At 38.6% G+C, this 17079-nt stretch overlaps 1 protein-coding gene across 1 annotated transcript in view; it reads right to left on the reverse strand.

Annotated features, from left to right (window-relative positions):
* Nucleotides 1-4762, reverse strand: part of LOC149195419 (cytochrome P450 704C1-like) — a 29994-nt gene extending 25232 nt beyond the window's left edge. Inside the window, exon 1 of the mRNA XM_089407912.1 lies at nt 4666-4762. Within this exon, the coding sequence (XP_089264038.1) occupies nt 4666-4762 (97 nt within the window). The remainder of the gene's footprint in view (nt 1-4665) is intronic.
* Nucleotides 4763-17079: the final 12317 nt, after the last annotated feature.

Here is a 17079-nt window from a genome sequence, read left to right on the forward strand (position 1 = left end):
AATTAAATTTAAATATCCTTCCTCTAGGGTCCTATGATGTATTAATAAGCATGGACTAGTTGGATAAACATGCAGTTGTTATAAACTTTTTAGAGAAAACAATAAGTTGTGTGAGTCAAGATGGAAAAACCCAGTTAATTAAAGGCATACTGAAATACATATCAGTTAGACAAATATCAACTTTACAGCTGAAAAACAATGCAATAAAAGGTTGTATGTTATATATTGTCCATGTGGAAACGAATGAACAACAAACAAAAAAGAAAAATTTAGAGACACTGCCAATCATTAAGGAATTTCGAGATGTTTTTCCAAAAGAAATATTAGGCTTATCTCCCCACAGAGACATAGATTTTTCCATTAAGCTATTTCTAGGTGCAGCCCCAGCATCTAGAGCTCCTTATAGAATGAGTATATCAGAGTTATTAGAATTGAAGATGTAGTTGCAAGAATTACTAGATAAGGGCTACATTAGACCCAATGTCTCACCATGGTGGGATCCTCTGTTATTTTTTAAGAAAAAATATGGCACCTTAAGAATGTGCATCGATTAAAAATTAAATAAGTTAACAATCAAAAATAAATACCCACTACCCCACATCGATGATATGTTCGATCAAGTGAGGGGGGAAACCATATTTTCAAAAAATGATTTAAGGATCAGGTATCACCAGTTGAGAATAAAGGATGCAAACATTCATAAGATAGATTTTTGGACCAGATATGGTCACTATGAATTTGTAGTGTTACCATTTGGTCATACTAATGCACCAGCAACCTCTATTTGTTTAATGCATAGTGTCCTTAACAAATACCTTGATAAATTTGTACTGGTATTTATAGCTGAAATTTTATTGTATTCCAAGAATTAAGAACACAGGGAACATCTTCGATTAGTGCTGCAAGCTTTAAGGGAAAATTAGCTATATGCTAAACTTAGAAAATGTGAGTTTTATAAGGACATAATACAATATTTGGGTCACGTTATTTCAAAATATGGACTATTTGTTGACCCTAAGAAGGTTAGGGCTATTTTGAATTGGCCCATACCTAAGGATGTGTCAGTTGTCCACTCATTCATGGGAATCAAATGATATTACCAAAGATTTAAAGAAGGATACTCTAGAATCGACTACCCTATTACATCCTTACAAAATAAGGGAATAACATTTGAATGGACAAACAAATGTAAGGAAATCTTTGACAAATTGGAACACTTACTTACAATGTTTCCTATTTTATAGATTGAAGATCCAAATAAAGAATTTACTGTTTTCATGGATGCTTGTTTGGAAGGGTTAGGGGGGTTTTGATGCAGGAAAAATCACTAGTAGCTTATGAGTCCAATAAGCTCAAAATACATTAAAAGAATTATGTGGTATATGATTTGGAGTTGGTTGTTGTAATGTATACTTTAAAGTTGTGGAGGCACTACCTATTGGGAAAAAAATTACTTTGGTAACAAATCTTATGAGCCTGAAGTATTTTTTCATCCAACCATATCTTAATGCTAAACAATCTAGGTGGCTAGCTTTTCTTAGTTAATTCGAGTTTGACATTAAACAAATAAAAAGAAAATAAAATAAAATTATAGATGCATTAAGAAGTCATGCATGTGTCATAATGGGTGTATCCATTAGCAGTATTAGACAAGATTTTGTAGAGAAGATTAAAAATTCCATTTTGAAAGGCCACAAGTACTTGGAAGTTCAACATAAATTGCAGTAAACAAAAATTCCAGAATTTCTAGAAAGCTCTGAAAATTTTTTAATCTACACAAAGAGATTGTATATCCCCAATGTGAGTTCTTTAAAGAATTTAATATTAAGTGAATATCATAAGAAATGACATGCGATACATCCTGGGTATCAAAATATGATAACAAGATTAAGAAAATAATTTTTATGGGTGGGCATGAGGAAGGAAGTGGCAGAATACTTATGAAAATGTTTTCAATGTGAGCAAGTAAAGGTGGAGCACCAACACCCTGTTGGATTGTTAAATCCACTGCCCATTCCTGAATGGAAATGGGAAGTAATTTTAGTGGATTTTATTATGGGACTACCAAATACTAAATGACAACATGTTTCCATTATGGTGGTGGTGGATACTTTAAGCAAGGGAACACATCTCATACCAGTATAGCGTACTTATGGAGTAACGTTGAATACCAATTTTTTTATGAAAGAGATTTTTTTATTACATGAAGTACCAAAGGTGATAGTGTCTCACAGGGATATCAAATTCACTTCAAAATTTTGGAGAGCCTTATTTAGAGGCATGGGGACACAACTAAAATTTAGCACTACATACCACCCCAAAACTAATGGGAAGACAAAGAGAACTAATCATATTTTGGAAGAGATGCTAAGGATGCATGTCATGAACAAATCTACTAAGTGGGAGGATTTTCTGCACTTGGAAGAATTTTCTTACAACAATTGTTACCAAGACTCAATCGTCAAAGCTTTGTATGGAAGAAAATGCCACACACCTCTCAGATCGAGTGAGCTCAAAGACAGGCTAATATTGGGCCAGAGGCATTGCATGAATGTAACAAGTGGTGCAAAAATTGGGACAAACCATAAAAATTGTACATCACATGCAAAAACATTATGCCTATAAGAGGAGAGCTCACAAGGATTTCAATATTGCAGACAATGATTATTTAAGGGTGAAAACAAGAAAAAGTACCTTAAGAACTAGAACTTGTACAAAACTAGCACCAAGATTTTGTGGGTCATTTGAGATTTTAGATAGAGTTGGACTAGTAGCATATCAACTTGCATTTCCAAACCATATTAAAGTAGACAATGTTTCTCATATGTCTTTGTTAAATAAATATTTACATGATAATTATCACATAATTGATTGGAATTTGGTACTGGTGGAACTAGGAGGAGATTTCCTCGCAGAGCCACTTTACATCTTAGATTGAAAAAATATCCTTCTCTGTAATCAAGTCATCACTCGGGTTAAAGTGAAATGGAAGCACTTTACACCTAAGGAGGTGTTGGGATAAGGTACCTAGGGTAAATTTTTGACAATTTTGTAATAGTTTTTGTAAAATAATGTAAAGTCTCCATGAAATAAGGAAGCAGAGTGTGAAGCTAAGTAAGAGTTAAAGGGGCATTAGTCCCTTGTATGGGTAGGTGATAGGGCGGTTTTGAGACTCACCCATGGGCCGCAGGCCATGGTATTATAATCGAAAATCTATATATAGTTGAGTCTTAGTGAGTCTTAGATATAACTTTTGAGAGAGAATCATTGTAAGGGCAAGGTGCTAAGGCAGGAAAAATTTGTTTCTTATCCTTAAGCGAAAGGGGAAGGTTCCTACAGCTGAGTGAGTGGAGACCTTGGTAGGTCTGCAATTGATTACACGGGTCCCTACAGCTGAGTGCACAGGGTGGAAAGAGTATGTAACTAAATGTTAAATCTAATAAAGATTGTTTTGGATCGAATCTATTGCATCTGTGCCTCATTCTTATTTCTGTTTAAGTTTATGCATCTTCACTCAATGATCTATTTCCTATGAATTAAAGTGTATTTACTATGCGAAACTATGGGATTTATAATATTTATGCATGATAAGGGTAATTAACTACCCTTTCAAATTATTAAATAGATATGTTGTAGTTAATTGTTCAGAAAAGGGTAGATTTGCATGAAGGCAAATCTAGGGGTATGATTTATTGCATGGAAGTAGTGAATTTGTATCTTTTATTAAAGCTATGTATGATCTTTTACCTTCACGAAGATGTGAAGTTCATTTAGATAGAGTTGCAGTAGTTGACAGTTAGAAGGAATAGATCTACATGAAGGTAGATCTAAGCTCAAGAACCTTCAAAAAACTATCACATAGGCCTCTGGATGCAGAAACTTGGTTCTAGCATCCCCCAATACTACTTCAGGTGAGACTGCAGCCGACGCTATGCAGGTTTTTTTCGAAAGGGAAAATAATTAGGGTTTTGTTGGTTGGAGTGAATAACTCTAAACCTGGGTCAAGCCCCCTTAATCCAATATATATATATATATATATATATATATATCTATCTATCTATCTATATATCTATCTATCTATCTATCTATCTATATATATATATATATATATATATATATATATATATATATATATATATATATCTTCTGAGACTGGGATCAATCTTAGGAATGTGTGATGTCGAATAAGTGGTTCCCTACCAAGAAGAAAATTGAGAAATGGCTCGATCGAAAGGAACGCGCATTTGCAACTCATGAGAATATAAATTCATGGTTATCCAAGGAGCATTGGTTGAGTAGATACCTATACTTAGACAAAACAAGAACTTTTTATGTTTCCTCCCTAGCGAACTGCACAAGTGGCTATCTAGATTGGCAAATAGTCAGGGTACGTGGAGACTTGATGACCCTATTGTGGGGACTCCAGAGCTGGTGAGGTGCTTAGAATCTTCTGAAAACAACATCATGCGGGTCGTTGATCACTACATTGACCAAATACTTGGAGAATTCGTGACTGAATTTGTGATCGATACAACTGTTAGTTACACTGAAGCAGAGTGCAAGCTTTTCAAGGGATCGCAAGTTAAGTATTTATGATCTTTGAAAACTTGGATTAAGATGATGTTATGTGAAAAATGGGTTATGTCATTACCTTGATGTCATTACCTCGTCCATCCACTCCACCTCCACCTCCAAATCCACTGCTTACACCGACACCTTCACCTCCACCTCCACCTCCACCTCCACCTCTGCCCTTCAACATAGCGAACTCAATGAAGATGCCAATTTTTAAATGGGTAGGGAGTGAAGATCCTGAACAATTCCAATTCATTGAAGGCACTGTGTGGATAGCAAAACATATTACGAATGATAACATCAAGAAAGTGAAGTTGGTCACAGCCTTACAAGACCGAGCATTAGCATGGTACATCCCTTCAACATAGCGAACTCAATGAAGATGCCAATTTTTAAATGCGTAGGGAGTGAAGATCCTGAATAGTTCCAATTCATTGAAGGCACTTTGTGGATAGCAAAACATATTATGAATGATAACATCAAGAAAGTGAAGTTGGTCACAGCCTTACAAGACTGAGCATTAACATGGTACATCAAGTACTGCGCTGATAACCCCAATGCGACATTGGAAGAAACCTAGCAGACCCTGAATAAAGAGTTTAGAAAGCCTAAGTCAGAGTTGCAGTCGGCAACTGAGTTCAAATAAATTCTACAAGATGTAACTGAGTCATCCTGGGATATTTATTAGAGGTTGAAATTCCTGATCAGGCAAGACAATATGGTGATTACATATTCCCAGCTTTGGGACTGGTATATTGTATCGCTCTTATCACACCTAAGATTGTCAATGTCGCAGTAGAAGATATCCACCCAAGCAGCGGTTATAGAAATCACGATGAGGTTCGAAGCCTCACCAATACAATATATAAACATTAGAGTACAACATATTTACTCTTAGCTGGAAAGCCTACACTTGGAGTTGAAGAGCCTGAAGAAAGGAAAGGAATCGCAACCTGAGGTGTGCGTTGAAGTTTAGTGCTTGAAATGCAAGGGCCATGGGCACGATAAGGACCATTTCCCGGTTTATCAAAATTATCTGATTGGGGGAGGGCCTATTCCCTTGAAAGCAGACAATGTTGCTGGGCCAGGCATAGGAGTAGTGCCATGGTGTGCTATATGTCAAGTTATAAGAAAGCACGTGACAAAAAATTGTCATCTTCTACAGAAGTTTGTACAAACCCCTCAATAGTTGTTTTGTAATTTCTGCAAGTCTGTAGGCCATGATGAGTACGATTATCAAAGTTATGAAATCATGATGGATCAGACCCTTTCCTACCAAATAAGGATAGAAACTCAGCCTCAAGATCAGGGCGTGGGTGTAGTGTGTGGAGGATTCCAAGGTCATGGACGAGGAAGAGGAGGAGGGGATGGCAGAGGTCATAGACAAGTTATTTGTTATAATTTTGGCGAAGCTGGACATTTTGCGCGCAACTTCTAGAACCCTACACGTCCATCATGTCAATATTGCAGATAGTTCGACCATGTGATCGAATATATCCCAATCCTTATAGAAAATATGAAAGAAAAGAATACACATCCCCAGAAACCTACACAGAATATCCAGATGATGAGGGTGGAACTACGCAAAGAAGATCACATTATTAATATAGTAATGTGTAGTGGTATGGCCACCGACAAAGATAAGGAAAAATAGTAAGATATCGAGTGATCAATATGCAAGGTTGCTAGAAAGGAAGTTAGATCTGACCTTCACCGAGCTAAAGAAATTTTTATGGAGTCTAAAAAGAATCTTGTTGAAGCTTCTACGTCTGGGAGTCAAGAGAAATCAGTTGGGGACAATGAAGTACAAGATGTGGATCCATCGATGTTAGCTACTTTCCTAAAGAGTAGTATGAAGTTATTGTGTGATAAGAAGGTAGTAGAATGGCTCCAAGTACTAGTCGACAAGTGTGGGGATAAGATTAAGGTTCCTTCAGAATAGCGTGCTGTGAGGAAACTTGGTAAGCAGAAGAAGAGGACACAGTGTGAGATGAGGCTAACCACACAGATAGGATAATATGAAATGGACCAAGTCATCTTGGATTTGGGTTTTGATGTGAATGTGCTACCGAGGCAAACATGGGAAAGGATGGAGAGACCTGAGCTGTAATCATTTCCTATACAACTACACATGGCCAATCAACAGAATATTATTCTGATAGGGCACTTATATCGTGTGACAATAGACATTGAGGGAGAAAGTGCACTAGATGATTTTGAAGTAATAGAAATAGTAGACGACAATAATCTGTATCCTGCACTACTCGGAATCAATTGGACCTTTGATATGGATGTGGCGATTAATAAAACATAGCAGAAGATGACATTTGAGAGAAAGGCGCTCAGGGTTATTGTGCCGCTAGACCCTATAGAAGGAGCATGCTATCCTGAACATGTTCACAACTTTGTGTGTAAGAATTTACAGGGTAAGTTCCTTAGACAGAACAATAGAGGACACTGCTCACAAACAGATCACTGATCAATACACCGGTATTGTTGACGTGGTTAAAACCCTCAAAGAGGGAAACAGTCCATGACCAGAGCTAACATGGCCATTGGTGAGATCCAGTATTGTAGCAATGATGCTGCAACTCATGCGACTCCCTACTTTACTTTTATCAACTCGGTAGTTTGTAACAAACTTGGAAGCGATGGTGCTATATGCACAAGTACTAGCTCTTACTGCACGTTGTCACTTGATCAGCTGGCACAAGTTCGCTAGGATTTTAAGCCAAATTCTATGAGTTCTCAGAAGAATGTTTTAACTGTGATGGAAGAAAGCTAACTCAAAAGGGGCTAATCTACTTGCAGAAAGAAGATGAAAGCTGAAAGGAAACACAAACCCTAGCAAACCCTAGTTTTACCCACTAATCCTACTTTTGCAAGAAAATGGATGGAAACTACTGAAATGGATTCCATTGACTATTGAAAAGGTGAAATGAATGTATTAAAGCTACTTCTAAAGGAAAATATGGAAAAATTATCTTTTTGTACTTTTGAGCAATTTTATGCAGAATTATTATGCTTGTGTTTTAACTATTTGTGACTGTGCAGAGGTTTGGTGGCGAAACGAGATGGAGTGGGTGTTTGTAGGAGGTTGGAAAGGTTTGGAGAGGACCTATGGAGTCCCTAGTACCCTTCTAGAGATTTCCACTACGATTAGACTTGGAAAAATCACTCGCATGAACTTCTACAGGAGGCTACAGGGGATCTACAGGAAGTTCTACAGGAGATTCTACAAGAAGAGGCTGAAAGTGGTTTTTGGAGTTTTGAAGGTGGAAAATCTATGGGAAAAAGGAAATGAAGATTGGATGAGATGTTAAGGGGTCTAGGACCTTGTAAATGAAGATCAGGAGTGAAGGATATGGTTGGATTTGTTCAAAGGTCAATGAAGCAATTTTGCATAAGAACGTAGAAATTAGGGTAGTTTGGGAAATTATGGTGAATGAGTGGAGGAAACATTGAGAGATGGAGTGGAGCAGGTTGTGTGATGGAAGAATGATAAGCTAAAGTGTCATACATGTGAGTTGCACACTTCTTTTGAGAACTGTCCCAAGCAACAACTAAGAAAACAGAGTTCTACCTATTTTTGACCTAATTCTGACTTAAAAAGCAGAAAAGTGTTGAGCAGAACTTTATGGACAGAAAATTATGCAAGAAAGATATGGAAACTGAACAAGAACAGATCTAAGCATGTAAATACAATTGATATCAACTTCTCCAACTCGAAATCCGACACTAGAAATTGCATTGGAAAGCAAAAACAATGTTTTGGTGGCAACAAGAGTGCCTTGGTCTCAATTCATGGTCCCAAGGAGGGAGAAAGGAGATCAACTCCTACTTGGTAGAATTTTGTGGATCTTTTTCTGTTATCAAACTATCTAATCAACCTGAAGCAAGAACAATTACTCTAATCATCAAAAACAACCTAAGTAACAAAGCAAGATTTAACATAAATAACAGAAATTATTTCATGAATGCAAGAAAATCACATATAAATACACAAAGGAGGTGCTAGGAACTTGGGTTGGGCCCAAACCCAAGAGCTATAGCCCCCTAGGAAAGATCAGTGCTGGTTCGAAGCTGGATTCATCTTCATTGATAAAAAAAAAATAGTTACATCACAAAACTGTCTGCAAAAGGAGCTTGAAAATGAGTTGAGTATAAGGTTGCACTAAAGTGAAAAAATAGACTATGAAATGGCTAACCTACTAAGGCTTGAAGTGTTCTTATTTATACAAGTGAGGGTTCCCAACAGTCCTCGTAAACTTTAGGACTCGACTGCATAAAACTTCAGATAATAGCCACTTCACTAGACTTGCTCGACTGTCCCATGAAATCATCTTTTGTGGGTTGTTAAACTCCGAGTTGTTGATGGAGAACTCTAGCAAGGGGTCATTTAATGTAGGAGACACCCATCCTAGAAGTGCTCAGTCTTGTTTCTTCAAGCTTGGCTGCCAATCTACTCATAAATGCCTGGCCTTGGTCCAAAAATGTCCAAAAATCTGCAATAAACACTCATTAGACTTTGTGGTAAAGTGACTATCCCCATTCACTCAATTAACACAAATATATTCAAAAACATGCAAAAAACTATGGATAGTGGTGGATTAAATGAAAATAATAGGCAGAACGAGTCCATGTAGTTACCCATTTCTGGGGCTCATCATCACCCCCTGCTGAATGTGTTGTTCATCCTCTCAGAAACTAATCCAGTTCTTCATCTTTGATAGCTTTCATAGCCTCCCTAACATCCTAGGCCTCTGAGGTGGTGTCCTCTTCTCTGTCATGAAAACCTGCCTTTCTATCCACTTCCTCCCATTGTTTCTATTCCTCCTCTTCCTTAATCCCTTGCAATAGTCCTAGTAGTAGTGGAGGGTTGAACTTAAGGCCAATCTAGTTGCTTTCAAGTTTTTCTTTAATTATTTATATAGGGGCACTCTTCTCATAGCGTCCCTCATTCTAGTTGGGGAGTGATACTCCCTTATCTTTAGGCTATTAGACAACGTATTCCATCTTCTTGTGCAAGTATGAAGACAGTTATCACCAGACAATCTCTCCATATCTTCGAAGTGAGCAATAACCAGTGCTTGCCTTTCAACATAGTCAGGTGCAATTTAAGGGTTGTCTGCAAGGTGCTGGTGGGCATATATCAGAGTTGAGGGATCTTCTGGTTCTGCCCTTATCATGAGGCGCTCACTTAGCTCCCTGGTCATAATCTTCTGAATTTCTACTGCCCTCTTTTCCTCATGGCTCAACCAAGAAGCCATAGCCATGAGTTGTAGGTCTCCTAATGTAGCATTTGGATCCCATAGATTCATGTTATGAAGTGTCAGGTTGTGTAAATAGAATTCTGCTAACTTGGCCTTATCTTTAGCTGAGCTACTGTGAAACAAATGAATAAACTGATTATAATTCTGGAATGGGATTGTGCCCCTTTGGGCTAATGTTTTAATTTGGAATTGAAGCCATTGGTCTTTAGGATACAATGCATAGGATCTAGCTGTTTGTCTACATTGCAAAGCTTCCATTGCCCAGCTGGCTATGCAGGCCATTTGGGCTTCTTTTTCCTGTAACTGTTGTTTTAAAATTTACACTTCATTTGCTGCCTGAGACTCTTTTTCTTGGAGTAGCTTCATTAGCATTTCAACATCTGCTTGTGGCTCTTCTCTTGCTGTTGTTTCTGTGTTACTTCATTGTCTGCTGGGGGACATTCTTGATGTTGCTACCCTCCCAACATGGACAACCTATCTCCGCTATGAATTTCAATTTGTTGTAACTGCTTTTTTAGCAGTTCATTTTGTTCCTGTAGCTGTGCTCTTTTACTACTCTCTATGTGCCTTACCATGGCCAACTCTCCTCTTCATTCCTTTAGCTTGTCCTCCATGTGCTCTATGTCTTCAACTCCTTTAGATTTAGTAATTTGCATCCATGTTTGGATTTTGACGCTTTCTTTTTCTAATTCAAAGAATAGAGGCACAATGAATTTCTATGGGATGTTCTTCCCACCCTCTAAGAGATTGTAATAAGAGCCTAAATTAGGCTGAGGGATTGATTCAGGTATTTCTTTGGCCTTGCCTTCATCTTGTGACTGTTCTATTGCCTTCTCCTCCAAATTTTTGGTTTCTTTTAGCTTGGCTAGTGTTTCCTGTAGAGATGTTTCAACTTCCCGTAGAACTTCCTTTGAGTCCATCAACTTGATTCTTTCCTTCCAGGTGGATGTTTTGGGACTTCCTTTCTCATAGGTGATAGAAATATTGGAGGGAGATTCTACCTTATTTTTAGTGGGTGTATCCTCAATGACAATTGGTTCCTTTGATGGTGGTTGGGGTTTGCCCACTTTGATTCTTGTGCTTCTTCTACATTTAAGATACATAGAGGTTTGCCTTTTTCTTTTTTCTTTTTGTTTTGCTAGTGTGCTTAATGCAACAAGCACAACTGCTGCTTCCCTTGCCAATGTTTCAGGGGATTTTTCTTTCTTCTATTCTTTTCCTTCATCTCCTATAGCCTTCCCTATGTCCATTGTTTCTACTTGTGTCTCTAATATCTCTGGTGGTGTCTTTTCTTTTTCTTGCTGGGTCCCTACCTTAGCTATGGAAATATTCTTTTGTCCTTTCTTGGCCTTGTTCTTCTCAGCCTTTATCCTTTTTCTCTTCTCTATTTTTCCTTCTGTCTGAATGTCTGGTGCTTCCTCATTACTGTTCTTCTCAAGTTCTGTGGTTTTCTCCTCTTCTTCACTACTGGATGGGATAATGTCCTCAGTCAAAGTTTTGATGTCATCATCCTTGGACATATTTCTGAAAATTTCCCAAGCTATGGAGATGGTATATGTTTGTAAGGCATCTTCTACCAACAGTTTGATGAGCCCATGTTGGGTCAGCAGGTCTAGGACCCCTACATTTAGCTTGGTGCCACATTCTATCAAAGACTGGAGGAGGAAATCTGGGAAACTCAATTTTATAGCTAGAGGTAGGTTCATCCCATATCTCAATTCATGCAACAACCTGAAGTGATAACCATAAATTATGTTGAACCTCCCTTCACATGTGATACTCATTATTTGGTAGTTGACTTCACTCCATAGAGGAGGCAAGCTTGTCCTTCTGACCCCATTTTTATCTTGTACAAGAAGCTCCTTAGGTTGAAAAAATTGTTTTCTTAGCAACCTATCCCAATGATTTTTCCTCCTTGCTCCAAGGGAGCCCAAGTGGAAGACCTGTGATTATACTGATGAAATCAGGTGTAAGCTCTAGGGTCAGAATCCTAAAACTGATTGTAGCATGTGTTTTCGAATGGGGTCTTAGGGACATCAAAAATTCTTCAGTCACCTCCTCATCATATCCCTGAATTCTTTCAAATAAGGGTATCCAGTTTTCCCTGCTGAAGAGGACCACCATTGCAGGGTGCTCATGCAATTTGCTAGAGATTAAAGGTTCTTTTCTCATGAATCCTCCTAGCATGGTATTGAGTGTTTCTTTTTAAAAAAATGCTTAGGTGAGAAAGCAGGCAAAATTGAAACAGAGGATAGCTAAATTTTGTCTTTTCCTGAAACCAAATAAGGAATTTCCCATGTGCTTATCTTACAACATCAAATTGCAATATTTCCCCTGTTTTAAATTGCTTTTATCCCGAATTGGCTCTCTTCTTTTGAAAAAAAAATTGACAGAACAAAGGATAAATACACAGGTTCTTTTCAGAGAGTAGACAGATATGCAAATTCGTTTTTTTTCACATAGGCTAGTTTCTATGGTTGCATGTATTTTCTTTATAGTAGAATTTGAGAGAGAAGGAGATAGAGTTCGAATGTAGAGAAGAAAACAGAGAACTATTTAGAACTCAGGGAAAATATGCAGGCAGACTTTTAAGCTTCACTCTCCTTTTTTTTCAATCCACTGCTGTGTTTTTAATCCACCACCTTATTCAAATAAGTCATATGCAGAGAGGTTTCCTGAGCCTACCTCGTTTCAAGCTCGAATTTTGACAAAAATCCCGGGTTTTCCTTCTGCAGAGCTGTTCTCTACCCTTCCTGTAGAAATCTTCTGGCTCGTGTAGAATGCAGCAGTGCTCCTGTAGAGCCCAATAGGTGGGAGGGTTTTAAAAAATTGCCATAAAACTAGCGGAGGATGACTGGTTTACTGCTATAGAAGTGGTAGGTGAGTACAACAGTCGAGAACGTCATGAATGAAGAATGAAACAAACGGTGGCAAAGGCTTCGACCCCGCTGTCCTTTAACTATTGGCATAATATTTGGTGAGGAGATGAGGTGGCCGGATGGGTACGTTATCCCCATCCAGACCGTTGGTCCTATGTCACAGCCATAATGGTTCTGCATGTTGCCTAACAGCCATCACATCTCTTACTCCCATTATACTGCACCACCACTACAAGTCCCAAATGTTTTTTCCCGAATTGACATACCACACGTGCTGGCTGCGTATCTGATTGACAATTTAAATTTGACGAGTCTCATTTGAATTCCACGAGGGTGTGTAACTGAACGAGGGTGGCCAGTTAGCTGGCCACCGATTCCATTCAATCGTGACCATTCCCATAGTTCATGAAGTTTTGAAATATTATTGATGCGATCGAGGAATAGGTTTAGGCACTTACCTGCTCAGTCGTTGCTGTGTTATGCATATTTCAAACTTTGGCACTTCATTTCTTCATTGTTGTTGCTACTTGTGCTCTGCATGCTCGGCCTTGGGATTTTGCTAATGATCTCATGTTCAAACATTACTCCTTGCATGCTCCATATGTCCTACTACGCTGACCCTATCTCTGGAGTATGTTTTTCAAAGGGATCAGTTGCTACAGGAATCCTATAGGATTTCCTGTAGCTGCTTCTCCTTTTGAAATTCAATCTAATATTTGAGTAGGGATACAACTGCAAAAGAAGGTCTCGACTAAAAAGGAATCAAAACTGGAAGGTATTAGGTAGGAATGAGTAAAAATGTTGTTGCTTTTATTTATCATCATTTTTTTTGGTTTGCAGAATGAAGGAAACAAAATTTCTATGTGTGGCTGTGCAGGGAAAAAAAAACGAGTGAAATGTATGTGTACAAGGATGGAATGGTGAAATAGAGAGATGGATGGTGGCAGGGAGGTTCACAGGCCTCATAGAAAAATTTCCAACCCTTGGGTCATTCTCTGAGATTGATTTTGGCCTTTTTGTAGTTTCTACAGGATCCCCCTATAGAATACATAGAGTTTCTTGTAGGATGCGAAATTTCAAAACAAATGAGACCAAAACTTGTGAAAGGATAACGGTAATGGGGGGATTGACTGTGAAGGGTGCATGCAACCTCGTCATGTCTTTTTTTCCTCTTGTTCAACCCTCCTACAACCTGCAATGATCTTCCTACGACCTGCAATTTATTCAAAAGAAGTTAGGTTTTTCTTTCTTTTTTTTTTCCTTTTTTTTTAGTTTGAGACAATTGGGGTGCCTCAAAGAGGTTTTCATCGTCACTGCCTACCCTGGGCACCTCCAAGAGGTTTTCACCCAGGCATCTTTTATTCCATTTTTCTTTTCTCTGTTTTTCCCTGTGTTTTTTCTTTTTCAGTTTTTTTCTTTTTTTCTCTTTTTATTTTTTATTTTTTTTTGCTCAGGGTGTAGGTGGAGTGGAGACAGGGACCTGCTCCACTACCAACACTGATTTACCCAGAGTCTCAATGAACTCTTGTTTGTAAAGGGGATTCCTGTAGATATTCAATCTATGCCCATTGACGAGCATGGGGATGGATTCTTTATCAGTGGTCCAGATAAGGACTGAACCATTGTCATTACATTTTTCTACTATATATGGTTCCAACCATCTTGTCCTCAGCTTGCCCTTGAAATGCTTGTATCTTGAATCATACAGTAGCGTCCAATCTCCCAGCCGAAATTGTTTCTCTTTGAGGTGCCGGTCATGCCATATCTTTCTTTGAAGTTGGACTACCTCTGAGTGGAGGAGGGTCTGCATTCTCTATTCATCTAATACATTTAGCTGAAGAAATATTTCTTGTTGTGCATGGATGAGATCTAGGTCCAACTGAGCTGCCATCTTCAATGTGTTATATTCAAATTCTATGTATAGCGAAGCCTTCTTCCCATAGACCAGCTCATAAGGTGTGAAACCTGTGGTGGTTTTCCAAGTAGTGTTATAGGCCAAGGTGGCCTCAACCAATCGGTCTACCCAATCTTTTCTGCTGCTACTCACTACCTTAGTCAAAATCCCTTCCAAAGCTCTGTTAGTGACTTCCACCCATTTGCTTGCAGATGATAAGGGGTGGAAGTTCTGTGCTTAATCTTGTGATGTGTGAGAAGGTCTTCAATCAGATTGGAGGTAAACTGACTTCCTTGATCTGTGACTAATTCTCTTGGATAGCCAAACTTGTAGAAGATATTTTCCCTCAAAAACTCAGCTACTTTTTCTTTTGTTGCTGCTTTGATTGCCTTTGTTTCTACCCACTTTGTCGGGTAATCCGTGCATACAATGATGTAAGACTTCTGTTTTGAAGGAGGGTTGATAGGACCCAAAAAGTCCATGCCCCACTTCTCAAATGGCTCAAAAGTCACTTGAGTCTACAAGGGAATCTCATCCTTTGGAGTAGTTTTCCCCATCCTTTGACATCGATCACATTGGCTGATGTATCTCCTGACATCTTGATGAAGAGTGGGCCAATAGTACCCTGCCTACAGAATTTTGAAGGCAGTTCTCTTTGCTGCAAAGTGGTCCCCATAGGGCCCATCATGACAAGTTAGGAGGATGTAAAAAACTTCCTCCTCCTTGACACATTGCCTCAAAATCTGATCTGGGCCAAGTTTAAAAATATTGGCCCCAATCCAAGTGAATGGGGCACTTTTCCTCACAATCTTACTCTTCTCTTTTGAGGATAGGTGTGGTAGAAACTATGCTGAAACCAAATAATTTTCTATATCAGCAAACCATGGAGAGAGTACTAAAATAGAAAATAGGTATTCATTTAGCATTTGATCATCCACCATTCCTTCTTCACCTGCAGGCAGATCTAGTCTAGACAGAAAATCAACAACAACATTTTCCTTACCTGGCTTATCAACAATGGTCAAATAAAATTGGTGCAATAAAAGTAACCATCTAATGATACGAGCATTTACATTAGGTTTATTCATCAAATACCTAATTGCAGCACGATCAGTATGTATGAATGTTTGATAGCAAGTGATGTAGTGTCTGAACTTGTTTAGGGAATGGACTATAGCTAGGAGCTCTTTTTCAGTTACAGTGTAGTTTAATTATGCCTTGTACAGGTTTTTACTAAAAAAATGTATGACATATGATAGCTTCTCTTCAACTTGTCCTAAGGCTGCTCCTATAACTTTGTTCGAGGCATCTATGTGAATGTGGAAAGGTAGGTCCCAGTTTGGACCTCTGAAGATTGGGGCAATTATCTGCTTACCTTTCAAAGCATCCAGAGCCTCTTGACAGTTATCACTCCATATGAACTCAACATCTTTTCCCAAAAGACCAAACCATGGAGAGGCTAGCTTGCTAAAATCTTTAATGAATCTTCTATAATACCCTCCTAAGCCTAGAAAAATCTGAACATCTCTTACCTTTTGAGGAGGTGGGACCCTTTAGATGATAGCAATCTTGTTCCGATCGACCTGTAATCCTTGTTGAGAAATTGTATGACCTAGCACGGTCCCTTCAGTCATTAGGAATTCAGATTTATCAGGACTGAGGGACATATTCATTTCAATACACTTGGCTAAAACTTTCCTCAGGTTAGTCAAAGCTTCTTGGAAGTTAGAACCATAAGGGGTAAAGTCATCCATATAGATTTCCACTGAATCATGAACCAGCTCAGCGAATATGCTTAGTACTGCAGTTTGGAAAGTGGCATGAGCATTGCACAACCCAAAGTGAAGGACCCGGTAGGCAAACCCCATGGACAAGTGAAAGTGGTCTTATCTTGGTCTTCTAGGCTGATTTGGATCTGATTGTACCCGCTAAACCCATCTAGGAAGGAAAATAACTTCTTCCCTGCCAGGCCATCTAACACTTGATCTATGAAAGGCAAAGGGAAATGGTCCTTCTTGGTGGCTTTGTTAAGTTCTCGATAATCTATACAGATTCTCCGCTTCCCATTTTTCTTTGGCACAAGCACCAAAGGAGAAACCCATTTGCTTTCAGAGATGGGGTAGATGAATCCTGCATCGAGCAACGTTTGCAGTTCTTCTTTAACAACGTCCTTAAAGGCTGGATTCATCCTCCTTTGAGGCTTCCTGACTAGTTTACAATCTTCTTTAATGTAAATGTGATGAGTGCAGACTAAAGGGTGGACTCCCTTCATCTCCTTATAGCTCCAAGAAAAAGCATCCAAATGGTTGTTCAATATGCTACATAGCTCCTTCTCCTGAGAGGTGGATAGGGATGAGTTGATCTTCAAGGTTCTTTCTGGGCCAAATTCCACATTCTTAACTTGAAGAGAGGTTTGATTAGCCGCACAAAGATCAGCTAAAGCATTGGCTTGGGTTTC

This window comes from Pinus tabuliformis, chromosome 2_2 (assembly GCF_031772625.1).
Source record: "Pinus tabuliformis cultivar Carrire ecotype Pingquan chromosome 2_2, CPIR1, whole genome shotgun sequence".
NCBI classification, from domain to species: domain Eukaryota; kingdom Viridiplantae; phylum Streptophyta; class Pinopsida; order Pinales; family Pinaceae; genus Pinus; species Pinus tabuliformis.